At 59.8% G+C, this 15,560-nt stretch overlaps 2 protein-coding genes across 2 annotated transcripts; one reads left to right on the top strand and one right to left on the bottom strand.

Moving 5' to 3' along the window:
- The first annotated feature begins 714 nt into the window (after nucleotides 1–714).
- Nucleotides 715–3,035, top strand: CUNH14orf180 (chromosome unknown C14orf180 homolog). The gene is made up of 4 exons (XM_003803184.1): nucleotides 715–825; nucleotides 2,130–2,256; nucleotides 2,561–2,602; nucleotides 2,833–3,035. The coding sequence occupies exons 1-4, from the start codon at nucleotides 715–717 to the stop codon at nucleotides 3,033–3,035; spliced, it is 483 nt and encodes a 160-aa protein (XP_003803232.1).
- Nucleotides 3,036–6,787: 3,752 nt separating this feature from the next.
- TMEM179 (transmembrane protein 179) lies at nucleotides 6,788–15,550 on the bottom strand. Its single transcript, XM_003803183.1, has 4 exons — nucleotides 15,246–15,550; nucleotides 9,034–9,171; nucleotides 7,810–7,888; nucleotides 6,788–6,967 (listed from the first exon to the last, which is right to left on the bottom strand). Exons 1-4 carry the CDS (start codon nucleotides 15,548–15,550, stop codon nucleotides 6,788–6,790), a joined length of 702 nt encoding a protein of 233 aa, XP_003803231.1.
- Nucleotides 15,551–15,560: the final 10 nt, after the last annotated feature.

Here is a 15,560-nt window from a genome sequence, read left to right as displayed (position 1 = left end):
CACCTGGGGGAAGGACAGGCTCAGAGAGACAAGGGAGGGAGACAGACACAGCCAGATAGACATAAGGATGGAGAGACAGGATCAGAGGGACAGACAGATCAGATAGAGACAGAGGCAGTCAGAGATGGAGCCACAGAATCACATGGAGAGAGAGAGCAGCGAAAGAGATGGGAAGTCTGGGTAGTGCCAGGGTATGCCCCAGGACCCAGCAGTGCCCACCAGCAGGAGCCCAGCAAGGTAGGTGCAACCTCCCACCAGGACTTTCTCAGGGCCCAGCTGGGTCATGTCATACCCTGGAGCCTCCTGCCTGCCAAAAAGAGGCAAAGCAGAGATGTTCATTGCAGCTCAAAAACTTGTAAGTGACAAAACAAAAATAAGTGACATGACAAAATGACAAAATAAAACAAACGTCCTGAAGACCTGCTAATGGAGGGTCGCTGCAAATCACTGGACATCTGGTAGAACATTATGCAGGCATTGAAGCTGACAATTATGGCAGAGGAAGCAGAGGACAGGTCCTTGCAGGATCCAGGATCAGGTTTATCTATGCTGGGAGCACTAGGAAGGAGAACCTCAGGCTTTCAGAGAGGTGGTCCAGGCCTGGGGACCAGCCTGGCTTCCCGAAAGGAATCGGCTTCTTTCCTTTTTATTCCTACCTGTGCAGCTTGTGCAATAAACACTGTCTTTGCTCACCTTAGGACCATGTTCCAGTGAATGAGGACAGCAGCGAGAGCTTTGAGCCCCAGCTCCTGGCCAGAGACACGACGTCAGGCCAGGAAGAATGAGGCGGCAGCTGGGGTCTCACAGATATCCAGGGCAGAGAGGGTGAGTCAGGGCCCCAAAGTGTGGTTCTGAGGGCCAGGTGCCTGCTGGGTGGGCAGAGACTGGGATCCAAGGAGGAAAAGCCCCTTCCCTTGCCCTGAACAGTCCTCCACCCAAGACCTCAGGCTGGGGGCATGGGGAGCAAGGTGCACTCAAGAGCACCTAGAAGGGCTTGGCCTGGTGGGGGGCCCAGTGTGATCTAAGGTGCCGAAGGAGAAAAAGCCCTGTGCACAGTGGCAGGCTGCATCCAAGGAGGGGAATAGCATGTCAGGCCAGAGGCTGGCCAGGCCAGAGGAAGGACCGGCCAGAGGGAGGACAGGCCAGAGGGAGGATGGACCAGAGGGAGGACGGACCAGAGGGAGGATAGACCAGAGGGAGGACAGGCCAGAGGGAGGACTGGTCAGAGGGAGGACTGGCCAGAGGGAGGACAGGCCGGAGGGAGGATGGACCACAGGGAGGACGGACCAGAGGGAGGATAGGCCAAAGGGAGGACGGACCAGAGGGAGGAAGGGCCAGAGGGAGGACAGGTCAGAGGGAGGATGGACCACAGGGAGGATGGACCAGAGGGAGGATAGGCCAGAGGGAGTACAGGTCAGAGGGAGGATGGGCCAGAAGGATGATGGACCAGAGGGAGGACAAACCAGGAGAGGAAGCACAAGGGCTGTCACCTGGGGCAGGGAGGTTCTGAGCAGGAGGGGCCACATGCACAGGTGTCCCAGCAGAGGGCATCATGTTTAGCCCCAGCCCCCACCATGTGCAGCGGGAAACTGTCCCCTTAACCAGGGCCATTCCCCCACCACAGCTCCCTGCACATGTCCACACATCTCAAGGTCCCTGTGTAGTGATCCCTGGACTAGGCATCTGGGACAGGGCAGTGGAGCAGCCAGGTGGGAGGAGAGGGGACTGTGAGCTCCCCAGAGACATGCTGCCGGGGCCCACAAGGCTGAGTCTGAACTACCAGCAGCCCATCCAAGCTCTGGCTGTCACCTGACCATGGGGCTGGCAGAGGTCCAGTGCATGGTCTACAAGCCGGCATGTGGCACAGGCCCTGAGATGGTCTCCAGCCCCCCTGGGCCTGGGCACCAGGGCAGAGCCCCTGACTCCCGAGAAATACAGGGAACGGTCAATGGCAGCACTACTGTGTCATTATCACCAAACAGCCACAATCATGGACCCCACTGGGTAGGGGACAGAGCCTGGCTGAGACACAGGCCTGCAGGTCACTCACACTGACTGCTTGACACTGTCCAGGCCCCTTCCTAATCCCCCCCACAGAGCGCTCATGGCTTGCTTTCCACCCCCCCCAGGAGGGTGACAGGAAGTGCCCCCACTCCATCCTGAGACACCCACCACAGCGCCAAAGCCCAGGAGCCCAGCCACAGAGGACTGCGAGGCGCGTGAGGTTCCGAGAGCCCCCGGAGGAGGCCATCCACTGTAAGAGGGCACCATGGCGAGCAGCCAGGGCAAGGGCACCCAGGACACCACACACCTGGAGGGCCAGGTCACCTACCCCGCCTCCACAGGCAGCTCCAGGACCAGGGCCAGGAGTCACGTAGAGTCAGGTCGTGAGACAAGCACAGCCCACTGTCCTTAGAGGGCCAGGCCTGCCCGAGCCTGGGGCCTGCAGGACAGGCAGCTGCACCCACCTCACCATCTGAGGGTCCCTTGGGCAGGTGGGGTGATGTGAGTGGCAGCCTGAGGCATTGTGCTCCCAGCCCACTTGCAATCTCCTTCCCAGACATCGCCGGCAGGGATACCACAGCCATGGCCACCGCCCAGGGTAAGTTCTGAAGTGGTACCCCATCTCCCCAGTGCCCTCTCCTGACTTCCCCCAAGGGCTGAAAGAGGCCACCAGGGCGCAGGGACCTCTGGTAGGAACAGGGTGGGGTCTTTATTCCATGGGGCGCATGCTGGTCTCGCCAGGGAGGCACTCAAGCCTGAGGCAGTAGTCGGGCAGCCTGGTCTCCCCATTCCTGCCCACGGCTGACCTCACTGTGCCCTCTGCCCCAGCACCCGGCAGGCCTGCACCCTGTGGCTCCCTGCTCCTGCAGCTATCTGTGTGCATCCTGCTCACCGTGGCTCTGGGCCTATACTGCAGCCAGGCCAAGCCCATGGCAATGGCCCTGGAGGACCTCCAGGCCTGGCTCCTCATTCTGCTCCCACGCCTGCAGCATGCGGCCCTCACCTGTTGGCGCTGCCTCCTACAGCTCTGACGGTGCTGATAGCCACCCAGGAGAGCCCCCACCACTGGCAGTCCAGGGACTGGGCACTGCTGCTGTGGAGGACCAGGAAGTGGGCTGAGCCCCCACCCACACCAGCCAGCACAACCCCTCTGGTCTATACGTGGGAACCATGAGGTTTCCCAGAGACCCCTCCCTCACCACAGAAGGGACTCTCACTGCTTCAAGGGCCTGACCCAGATGTCACTGTGTACAGCTCCCAAGGACAGAGACATGCTGCCTGGGTCTATGGGACTGCTTTGAGTCTGCACCTCCAGGCCCCAATGCCCTACTGAGGGAGAAGGGTCTGGTTGTCAATGGGGCACTTCTTCCTGTGAGCCATGTGGGGCTCCTAGCTGGGGCTGGTGCTGGTGCTGTCCTCTGAGCTCATGTCTAACCTCCACTCACCCCAGGAGCCTCAGGGGACAGTGAAGTGTGAGGATCCCCCCCAGAACTTCGGAACTCACTCCACTAGCTGGGATGCAGCCACCTCCCAGCTGGGAGTCTTTGGGTCCTGGTGACTGTTTGTGGATGTGGCTCTGGTTCCCAATTACAGGGGTGAGGGGCCCTGTGGTGAGAAACTCCAGGCCCCTCCAGACCCTGAGTGAGGGGAAGGAGTGGACAAAACAGGGAGGCCCAAGGTCAGACAACATGGGGAGAACCTGGGAATCACTGGGACGGTCATCAGGTGAGTGTTCAGGGGGCCGGCCTTGTTCTCAAAGGCGCAGCCCCCAGTGACCTGCTGCCCTGGTGGTGATCTCCAGTCCCCCAATTACATGGGGGAGACATGCTATTAAAGCTCACATAAACACATTCAGTCTTGGCATGTTTCCAAAAACAAGAAGTGGGACCAGTGTGTTGCCGCTCACTTCCACGTCTGAAACGTGTCCTCAGTCAGTTCCTGGCAGTGGGTGCCTCGGGCAGGCCTGGCGGGCAGGTCCTGCAGTCTGGACACATCTCCCCCTCCTTGGCTCCCTGGCCTCAGGGGTCTCTTCCAGCTTCAGGACTTGGGGAGCCCAGGGCAGGGGCAGCCAAAGAGGCTCTGCTTCCAGTGGAGGTTCCATGAGATAGCGTCGGCCCTTGGGGACCCTCCTGCATCACATCCTCCCCACGGCTGCCACTCCTCCCCTGGACCAGCCTCCCCAGATCCCGTCCCACCTTGTCCCACCCCTGCATTGCTCTGTGTTCCAGGTGGAGAAACAGGCTACAAGAGGCTGGGTCACAGGTGTAGGGAGCCCTTCCAAACCTGGCACCGGCTGGGGCCATGGCCATTGCAGGGGCAATGGAAGCCCACAAGGCTCTGTGAGTCCCACAGTGCCAGGACTCTGTCAGCTCTGAACGAATGCTGCTCACAGATGCCCCTACCTGCAAAAGCCTTTGACAACTGTTTTCCCACGAAAAAAGCAGCCAAGCTGGGCCCTCAAAAGTGGACAGACAGGGAGGCAGAGGCAAGTGAAGGAACAGATTCCTCCACACCTGGATTAAAGCCTAGGGCTTCGGTTTTTATTCTGACTTTGAGAAATGGGCTTATGTGACAGTAAGTCTTACAGTTTAGCTAGATAAAGCTAGAATAAGGACACCCACAATTGGGCAGCCAGGGAGCAGCAGCGGAGTCCAGGAAGGTCCTGCACTGGCCCCGTTCAGGAGGCCCTGGCCATAGTCTCAGAGTGACAAAGCCCCACCCATAGCCAGGCCTGTCCCTGCCCAATACTCCTTGGCCCGACAGCCCTTTCCTGGAGCCCCCAGTAGTGGCAGTGGGTGCCAGGTCCAGCCCCAGGAGGGCTGCTATAGGCAGACATGGGCCTCTGCCAGTCCTGACCACAGGGCCACCCAGACCAGCTTCTGGGGTTCCAGCAGAGGCAGAGGCAGAGGCAGCAGCCAAGGGCAGACCCCACCAAGGGCAGAACTTTGGGTTCAGAAGCTGGCACCTGCCCCTGCCCCTCCTTCATGATCCAAGACACCAGTGGTAAAATCAGAGTCCCAGGCAGGTGAGGCAAGGGCTGGGGAAGCAGAGGAGGATCACTCAGGCATCCCTAGGACTAGTGGGTCAGGGCTGGCCTGAGGGGCCAGGGAGCCCAGCTCTGGGGGCCTCTCTCTGTCAAAGCACCTTCCCCAGAGGACCTGGCTGCCCAGCTGGGACTCAGCTGTGCCCTAGGCCAGACATTCTGGGACATAGGCGCCTCGGCCCACCTGGGCTTGGCCAGGGCTGGCTCCTCCCTCAACAACTGGCAAGTCACCTGCAGCCTCGCTCCTAAGGCTCAGGCTGCCACCTCCAGCAAGACCCTCATTCCAGGCCCTGGCCCAGGCTTCTGGGGGCACAAGTCACTGACATGGACAGAGGGCTCTCCTTCCCCTGGAGGTGGGTGGTAGCAGTGGGACTGGCCAGCACCACAGGGCTGAGGGAATTGCAGTGGCTCACTGAGCCCCAGGCCTGGGCAGCCATGTGCCAGGTTCCAGCCCTCCCAGCTCCTCCTCCCACTGCACCGAGGATCTCAGTGCTGCAGGCGCCCAAGATGCAAAGGGGCTGGACACAGACACCCCTGAGACCACAGGAGGCACGGAGGGGCTACTCACGACACAATGCCCTCACTGCCCCATCTGTACCACACCTTCCCACCCACACACACACTCATGTTCACACGCTCATCAACACACACACCCACATACATGCTCACATTCACACACTGCACACTCTCCCACACACGTCCACACTCACACATGTTCACAAACACATTCACAGACACACGTCTGCACATACATCCATATCCTCAGGCACACACATCTACTTTCACACCCACACTCACATGCATGCACAGATGTACACGCTGGTGCATGCTGTGTTCACTTCCCCTCACATGCACATTCATTCTCACACATTCATACCCACATGCGCACTTACATCGAAAATACATACACACACACGTGCTCACAGAATCCTCCCATGCACACAGACACATGCCACCTGGCTCCGTCCTCCATGTGCGGTGTGTGTGCCTTTCACCCCCTAAAAATGATGCCCCCACACTGTGGAGCTGGCGCTGCTGCAGGGGTGGCCCACACGAGGTGAGACTGATTTACTGGGCCATGGAGGCCTCTCTGAGCCATGTGCGCCATGCTCCCCAGTCCTGTGGAAGAGAACAGACGGGACCACTGAAGGGGCATCTGTCTATGCAGCCACCATCCAATTCCAGACAGACACCACTGTCCCTGCATTTTCAATGCTGAGATGAGGCCTGGCCACCTACCCAGCCCAGGAGGGGTCCTGAAGCCAGAAGGCTGGAGGTGCCAGGAGCTCCTTCCCACACTCAGGTCTGTGTCCCAGATCACGGAATGTGTTTTCATGCAGAATCCACATCCCATACACAGGTCAAGAGCAGGTAATGGGAGGGGCATCTGGCCACCTCCTGGGCAAGCTTCCATGGCGATTGCTTGGGTCCAGGGCCCAGAGCAGCAGCTTCTCAGAAAGCTAGTGGCCAGAAGGGTCTGAAAGACTAGTAGGGCACCCTTTGCCCAGGCCCAAGGGCCAGGTCCCACTGGGACAGGTGAATGGCATTGCCTGAGGCCCTGTGGCCTCTCTGTACCACTCTCGTTGGGGAGCTGGCACCCCCAGTCAGGCATGAGGGGACACATGCAAGAATGCGCATAGCCAGGTGGGGGTCCAGGCAGAGCCCCAGCTGCTACCCAGGACAGGCCTATGGCTCTGGGTGCAGCAGGGGTCTGGGGCTGGCTCCCCAGCCTCACAGTGCCTAAATGACAGCGCTCTTCTCTTCCTGGAAGGAGGAACGTGAGGATGGCCGGGCCAGCAGCAGCTCCTTCTCATGGACTAGGCTGTCCAGCAGATCCTCCTGGCGGTAGTTGTGGTAGACCTTCAGGAAGGCCAGGGTGGTGATAGCCAGCCACGCCAGCCAGGCGGCCCAGAGGCCAAACTGCACAGAAGGGACACAGGGTCAGGGGGCCACAGGGCACTATGCACTGTGCATGTCCCACTGGCCCCAGGTGCTGTAGGGAAAGGGCAGGACACACAGGGGATGGGGAGCCTCCCTCAGGGGAGGACCCAAGCTCCAGGTCCCCTCCGCACAGTGATCACTGCATCTCAGCACCTGGGCCTCTCAGAACCAAGGCCCAGCCTGCACTCCCCAGAGGGCCTGCTCATAGTCAGACCCCCAGTCCCTGGGACAGTTGAACCAATTTAGTCAGAACCAGGCTGGAGCACATTAGGCTGACCCACCATGAGCTCATGTGTGGGCAGACCACATTGGGACCTGAGCCCCACAGGCACAGCTTAGCTCTGAGGCATCTTCCACAGGGTGTGTGTGAGGGTGTCTTTTGCCTTTTCAGCTCAGCAAAAAGCCTCCCACATCTAGCACTCCATGGGGCTCCCAGACGTGGTAAGAGTCCTCAAGCCAGCCACGACCAACTGGGGCCAACAGAGGCCAGTCTGGGGTCTACAAAGTGACCTCAGAACCAGTGGGCCTTGCCGGGTGCAGAGGAGCTGGGGATCTGGACTCAGCTGCCTCCCACTTGACCCCCACGTCAGTGTCCTTCCCACCCAGGGGACTAATGCAGATTTTGAGGGCCAGGGTCAGGCCCAGTCCTGGGCCCTCACTGGCTGCTGGTGCATCCAGACATGCATTTCAGCAGATAGGCCCCCCCAGAGCCACAGCTTGTACAGGGCAGGGCAGGGAGTGTCCTCCAGATTGGCAGGCTGCTCCCCTCCCCGCCTCCATCCAGACACTAGAGGACAACCTGGTTTCCAGCATCCATCTACCTGGGCAACTGCAAACTGGTCGTAGAAGGCAGAGTTGTCCACATTCAGCTCCAGGTCAACATCCTGCAGCTCTTCACAACTGAAAGGGTGAGATGTAGGGGTGGAGGGTGGGACATGGCCAAGCAGCTGGCCAGGGTGCAATGTGCATCACCCTCACATGGCAAGGGGCAGAAGGGAGTACAGGGACCCCTGGAGGCAGCCTTGAGGCCTCAGTGTATAGTAGGACAGGCTTAGGGAGGGAACCTGTGGACCCCAACCTGGCCCTGCCGGGTAGAGGACAGCAGCTCCAGCCTCTGCTCTCCTGGATGCTACCAGCTGCACTGCCACAGCTCTGCTGAGGGCTCTAGTCTCAGACACAGGGCAGACACATCTCCTTGTCCAGGTTGGGACAGGTGGTGTCCCACCAACACACACAGTGGCTCTGCTCATGCTGTGGGGCAGCAAAGGCAGCTGCAGAGAGTAGAGGCTGGAAGCAGTGTCCCTGAGGGTAAGAAACTGAGCGTCTGCTGTGGAGGCTGCCAGCACATGAAGTAAGCAGGTGGCTAGTGCAGGCAGATCCCAAAGCAAAGGCCCCTTGGCCTCTGCCAACCCTGGGGCTCCAGGTCTGAGTGTGCTCAGAGAATTCCTGGCCTCTGGGACTCCCGGGGCCTTGCCTTCTAGGGTCTCGGCCTGGGGATGGGCAGCAGGCACCCCACTCAGGGGATGGACATTCACCGTGCTCCACTCTGGACCCCCCCCCCCAAACGCCAGAGGATGCCCCTGTGCAAAGCCCAGACAGCCACCCTGGCCCAGAGGCTTCCATCCCCAACCCACCAGGGAGACCCCCCCTACCCTATGGGAAGTTTCTGCTCCCATTCTTCACCACCCCCACCCCCACCCTAGCCCCTGGGACCAAAGCCTTGACCCTAAGGCCCCAGGCTCTGCCTCCTGCAGGCAGCACTGGGCATAGCCCCCAGGTCTCCAGCTGCGAGGCCCTGTTCAGACTTCGGGGACCCAGACCCCACACTGCATGGACCCCCATCCAACACTGGGCTCACGGGGCTTCCAGATATGGGAAGGGAGTGTGTGCCATTGAGGGGGCTGGTCTTGGGGGAGGAGCTGACCAGGTGCACACAGGTGGGGGGCACCAGTGGGACCTATGACCACAGACGTGTGCATGCTGCCAGGGTGGGAGGAGCACAGGGGTCTTCCCTGGAGGCATCGGGGCGGGCGGGGCTGCTGCACCTGCGAGGCATGGCGCCCTTCTCCGTGATGGCGTCGCACCACATGGTGAAGCCCACGCTCACGATGGTGCTGGCAATGAAGACCAGGAAGAGCACGAAGGCGCTGACAAGCAGGTTCAGGAACGCGTGGAAGAAGGAGCTGCAGCAGGCCGAGGGGCGGGGAGGACAGGCAAGGGTCACTGTGGGGAGCCCCACGTGGGACCCCCCAGGAGGAGCACCCCAGACCCCAGGCTTCCCAGCTGGCATCTGGGTACCTGTGTGGGGCCCTGGGCTGCCAGCTCACCTTCCCCAAGACCTGAGATGTTGGAATCTCCATAACCACCACTGTGAATAGGCAGGCCAGCACCCACGCTGATGGCCCGAGGCACTCTGGAGGCCACAACCAAGGCCCCCCACCCACACGTTAGCCAGCAGCTATGGTCTGAATGTCTGTGTCCCCCAGTCTGTTGTGGCCCATCATAGCAGCCAGAACAGACTGAGACACCCAGAAGGCCACACAGTCAATGACGCCGACTAGCCCGGGCCTGCGTCAGGGACTTGCCTGATGCTGCTGCTCTGACTTTGCCATTTACAAGCAGAAGGCCGAGCAGTGACTGAGCCCAAAACAGTCGGGTGACCCAGGCCAAGAGGCAGGGGCTGGCTGAAAGCTGGGCTACGCGCCCCTGGGGCCCACAGCCTCTGCCAAGTCCACATCGCCATAGCCCTCCAGTGTGCTTCCAGAGGGTGCCACTGTGTCCTCTTCTGATGACAGGGGCACATGAGCAGGACCCCGACCCATCTGGACACTTTTGCCTCACCCACAGATGCCCAGCATCTCTGAATTGCTCCCTCATGACCACAGTCTCATAAGCCTCAGGTCAGCTCATCCTGGATGCAACCGAGGCTGCTGGAGTGCAGTAAGTACTCATCCCCTCCATGGGGCCCCAGAGGGGACCCCTCATTGCAGGACAGTAATACAGAGCAGGCAATCAAGAGAGGGTCACGTCCCCCTGACCTGACATGGGTACTGTGGATGCATCAAATCCAAGGGGCTGATCAATAAAAAGCACTTGGAGGAATCACGTGATAAAGAAGGGCTCCACCAGAATCTCGGCCAGTAGAACATCAAAATTACTATCACCCGACCTGCGGTAACTCTTGACCAGACAGCAATGGCATTTGTCATTCCTCGACTCTGCAAATACTTCCTCAGCACCCACCCCCCAGCACAGGTGCCACTGATTCGATCTATAATGGCAGCATCAAGGTGTGCCCAGCCCTGTGCGGCACAGAGACAGGAGCGAAGCCCCAGGTGGCACCACCCGAGTGCCCATGAGAAACCCACACCGCTGGAGCCCTTCACAGCAGGTGTCTCCAGACCGCTTTACAACCCAGGGACCCTCAGAGACATTCCTCCATGGGCTTCAGCCCCTCCCCATCCCAGCCAAGGCCATGTGGCCAATAAGCAGATGGCAGAGCCACCCTCCAAAACGGAAGGGCTGGAACCCGTGACTGAGGAGCCCCTGACGAGGGAGAGGACGCAGGGATGCTCTTAGGCCCATAAGCCTTCACCCCCGCACCACACCCAAGGGCAGCAGGGGCACAAGCACTGTGATCGCAGATAAGCTACAAGCCCTGGCTCCATGATCCGAAGTTCTTTGAATACACAGGCAGTGAATGCTGCCTGGACAGAACTGGTCTGCATGGCCCCTCCCCTGTGTGAGCAGCTGTGCTGAGCCAACTCTGAGGCTGCCTGCTTCATCACTCAGGGAGTCGATGTGACAGTATCTCCCCCTTCTCCGTCCTTGCCCCAGTGCTAACCCACGGGGACAGGCAGTGACCCTGTACCCTGGGTTGGTCTGACAGAGCAACCCTGCGCTTGGCACAAAAGTTAGCCCAATGGTCAGCAGTGGACTTAGGGCTTCTAGTTCTCCCCAGGACATGTCCCCTCCACCGCTGGACAGCCCTCCTGTAGGCCTCCCAAGGACCTACCCAGCAGCTGCTCCTCTGGTGCCTGTCACTGTGGGACTTCTCTGACATGCCAGCCAGTGGCCCCACAGTGGGCCTCTGTGAAGGACTAGCCAGGGCACAGAGGGAAAACCTAGACAAGGGTTGATGACCCCATGTCCCATCTGTTCCCTCTCCAGGGGAGGCAGCACCCTGTCTATGCTGAATTCTAGACAGGCACATGGCACTCCCTTCATGCAGGGTCTTCCTGACGGCCCCCTGTGCCCACAAAGACCTAGTGCAGCAAGCCTGGGGCATAGCGGGCCGCTGGGCCGGTGATGCGTCCACAGAAGCCACCACAACTCCCTGCCCACGAGTGGTCTACACGTACCCTCTGATGGAGCCCAATTAGCTGGACACTTCAGATGTTCCAGCTGCATCCCTATGACATGGGCACGATTTTAGAGCCTCCTCCTGTGTCCAAGACATAGAGATTCCCATGAAGTAGGGAAGGGACACCAAGCTGGGGTCACCCCGTAGACAGCCTCATTCTGCCCCTCTTGTCCATTTCTAGTCTGTCTCCACAGAACCTGCCTAGGTCTTCAAAGAACTGGATGTGTTCAGAGCCACCCCCAGACCCAGCAGCTCCCCACCCCCAGCTCACAGGCCATTGTCCCTCTCTTTCATGTAGGACAGGACAGGATGGGCCAGCATTCAGGAAGGGGGAGTCCTGCACACATAGGGTTAATGTCTTTCTCCTCTGCCTCCCAGGGTGCCCTGCCTGGACGTGCTGTCTCCATGGCGACAGCTGTCCTGGGGAGCCCAGCAGTGTGAAGGCTCTGGCAGTGTGGGCAGGCAGATGGGTTGCTCTGACCCAGCACACCTCTCACAAATTGCTGCCAGCCCACACACTCAAGGGCCCCCCCAGGCCTCAGGCCCACAATCACCTCAGCCCAGCCATCTGCCCCAAGACAGCAAGCCACCCCCAAGAACAGGCGCCACCAATTCAATCTATAAAGGCAGCATCAAGGTGGCCCCTCTGTAAAAAGTCGCCTCCTAGACTCCAACCTCTTACTGTCATGGGCACAAGTTGTCAGGGGCCCCACATGGCATGGCAGACATGCTCTTCTCCATAGTAGGAGGGAGCTGGCACCTGGATGTAGCCTCTGCCCAGCCACAAGCCCCTCAAACAGGACAAGCAGGACTCTACCACCTCTCATGCCTCTGAAGGGGACACCAATCTTGAGCGATTAGGGTGTAGGCTGACCCTCAAAAGAGACAGTGGTGTCCTCTGTGGGCTGGACATCCAGCAGCCGTGATGGTCCTGGGTGCCATGTCCATGCCAGCAGCTCCCCATTAGTGCCCACCTTTGAGACACAGCACCTGCTCTACACAGCTGGGCTAGCAGCCTGAACTCTGCAGACGCAGCCTCCCTGGAGATCCAGAACTTTCTAACACAAGAAATTTGAAGTGTTGACCTCTTGGCTAAGTAACAATGAAGCCACAAGCCTTGAGTCCAGGTATCTCTCTGCCACTTACTCAACTTCATGGTTTGCTGACCTCTGGGCACCATGCCCCATGCACAGAGATGAATGAGGTTCCTGCCTGCCCTGGGTCCACCCAGCCATGGTCCACAGCCTAAGAGGGTCTGAGAGAAGCATAAGCAAGGCCTTCGACCAGAACTGGACGGAGCCTTAGCACTCTTGGGGGCTGTCACAGCCAACTGTCTGCCAGCCACACTGTGCAGCAAGCAACAGGGGCCAGCAGCCCAGCATCACGTGGCCCTCACCAGTAACTCCTGATGGTCAAGAACACTGTGCACCCTGGAGCAGGAAAGGCTGGACAGAGGGGTGGTTGGACAGGGGAGTTCAGAGAATGAAACAAAATGACCGAAGACCCAAAATGTCCCATTTACCAAGCCCACATCCCCGAGAGCATGAGCTGCCAGCCCCAGCCTCTGGTGGGGTCAAGGCCACAGAGACTCTCCACAATGTCCCCCCAACCCTAAACCTAACCCCACAGGCCAGGACCTGCCAGGTCACCTAAGTCTTCCTAAACCTCACAGGGGCTGCTGGTCAGCCAGGGCATAGTGGGGCCTTAGAGCCACCTGCATTCCAGCCTACAGCACTGCTGGGAAGACCCATGAGGCCCAGGCCTGCCAGACCTTTGCAATGCAGTAGTGCCGCAGTTTCATGGGGCTGACCAAAAGGAGAGCCACCAGTACTGCGCTCCCTAACTCCGCTGCCCACAGGTGCCAAGGGGCCACCCTGTGCCACACAGATTCCTGTCTCTCACATTCTGGGGCTCACCGCACCCTGTCCCCCAGCCTCTGGAGGTCTGTCCCCTCCCTGAAATTTCCCTTCATCTGACCACATATGCTGGGTCCTGTCCTTGTGCAGAGAGCAGCTGTGTCACCCCAGCTAGACTATTAATGCTGAGGGATGCCCAGAGGCTGGATGTGTGTGAGCACTGACCAGACCTCAGCCCCACACAGCTCTTGCCCTCCACTCTCCCCTCACTACTTGCCCCACCATGCTAGCTGTCCCCAACCCATTCTTCCTATGCTGCCTGCATCAGAGATGCTTCCACCTGCTGTGACCTGCATACACAGCCCTGACTGGGATAGCTCACAAGTCTGGAAAGATGGGTGCAGATGATGTCTCAAATATCCTGAGGAGGGAGGAAGCCTGCAAAAGAGCAGGCCACCACCCCAGGTGGCCTGAGTGCACCCTGGGCAGAGCCCCAGACATACAACACAGAGCTGGGCCCGCAGCACCACAGTACCTGGATGCCTCCCAGGTGACCTGGCTTCCTGCTGACCTGTAAGCAGAACCTTAGGGTGATGGGTTGAATGGTGTCCCCCCAAAGATATGCCCAAGTCCTAACCCCCAGTACCTGTGATTGGCTTGGTAATAGGGTCTTTGCAGGCGCAATTAAGCTCAGGATCTTGGGACAAGATCCTCCTGGATTTAGGGCGGCCCCTAAATCCTATGACTGGTGTTCTTATAGAAGAGGGGAAAGTACAGAGAAACAGTGAGAAGAGGCCACACGAAGGCAGAGGCAGAGGTTGGAATGACAAAGCCCCGAGACAAGGCACGACAAAGCTTACGCAAGAGGACGCGAGGGACTCTGTCAGAGCCCCAGAGGGAGCCAACCCTTTGACCTTGATTCAGGACTTCCAGGTCCCAAAACTGAAACAGTAAATTAGGCCCCCAGTTCATGCAACTCTGCTGTTGCAGCCCCAGGACACCCCTACACTTGGGTGGCATCCCTGCCCCCGACCCCTCTTCCTCCTCTCTTTGGCCCCTCCTTCTGCCAGACCCAGGCTGAGAGCTCACAGAGGGTGAGCTAGTGGGATGCCTACCCGCTCACCTCCTGCCCGCCCACCTTACTCAGGGCCCCTTCTCACCTCCCAGCCCACTACAGGGAGTGAAAAGCTGCTAAAAAATGGCCAAGAAAGGATGGGAGAGGCTGGGGGGACAGAGTTCAAAGAGGGCCTGGGTCTCACAGATGCCTCCTAGAACCTCTGCAGGAGCCTGGGCTGCCCTGGGGCACAGCAGGCCTGGCCTGGGCAGTGGGTAGGCCCACAGAGGGCCCTCCAGAGGGAGGCTCATTAAGGGCCACTGGCTGAGGACACTCCTACCCCACCAGCCCAGGGAAACCACAGCCCACTGGCCACAGGTCAGTGCCAGAGCAGAAACAGGTGAAGAGGAGAAGGGAGGAAGATGAGGTAGCCACTGGTACCCCTAAAGCAGAGCCAGCACTCCCACCCTCCCTCTCGCATCCCCCAGCCAGGTCAGAGAGCCATCTGCCTTCCCAGGGTCCTAGGGATGTGGGAGGCTCCCCTTTCTCTGCCATCCCCGTTCCAGGGTCTTATGGATTGGGGGAGGCTCCCCTGTAAGCAGGCACTTGGTGGGAGAGAAGAGGCAGATCCCCACCAAGCTGGGCTGGGAGCTGTCCCCGGTCCTGGCAAGTGTGGGCTGGGCTGAGCCAGCAAAGGAGGGCCCAGGCCTGCTGGAGATGACGGTGCGGTATCTGCACCCCAAAGTGACCCAGCTCCCGAAGCAGGAGGGGCTGCCCACTTGGGGAGGGGAGGCACTGGCCCTGTACCTAGGACAGTGATCATCATGGTCCCTGGGTGTGCGTTAGACAAACGGCCGTTTTGCTAGGGCCTCAGGGAGACGGAGGGATGCCCCTCCTCCCGGGGCGCTGCGGGCTCAGCAGGGGCGCCGCTCCAGGCGAGGTCTGCGTCTGTGGGGGCAGGGCGGCCGCGAGGCCCCCACTTACCCCTCGTGTCCCTTGCAGAGGAAGAATAGCGTGCGCCAGGCGTGCGCGGCGGCCAGCAGCAGCGACAGGAGGCTGGCGAGCAGGCCGAAGCGGCAGGCGGCCGGCGGGCCCCACGCCTGCACGGTGAAGCGCTCGCGCTCCTGCACCGTCAGGTTGGCGCTCAGCCACATGCCCTCGGCGAAGAGCAGGCAGCGGCCGCGGAAGTCGTGGCCATTCTCAGACAGCGGCACCACCACTACGAAGCTGAACAGGAAGGCCAGGAAGTAGCAGGCACACTGCGCGAAGAGAAAATTGTTAAGCGCCATGGCCGGGCGC

This window comes from Otolemur garnettii, unplaced genomic scaffold, assembly GCF_000181295.1.
Source record: "Otolemur garnettii isolate 467f Iridium unplaced genomic scaffold, OtoGar3 scaffold00283, whole genome shotgun sequence".
Classification (NCBI taxonomy): Eukaryota; Metazoa; Chordata; class Mammalia; order Primates; family Galagidae; genus Otolemur; species Otolemur garnettii.
Note: the sequence above shows the minus strand (reverse complement) of the source record. Positions and strands in the feature narration are given on the sequence as shown.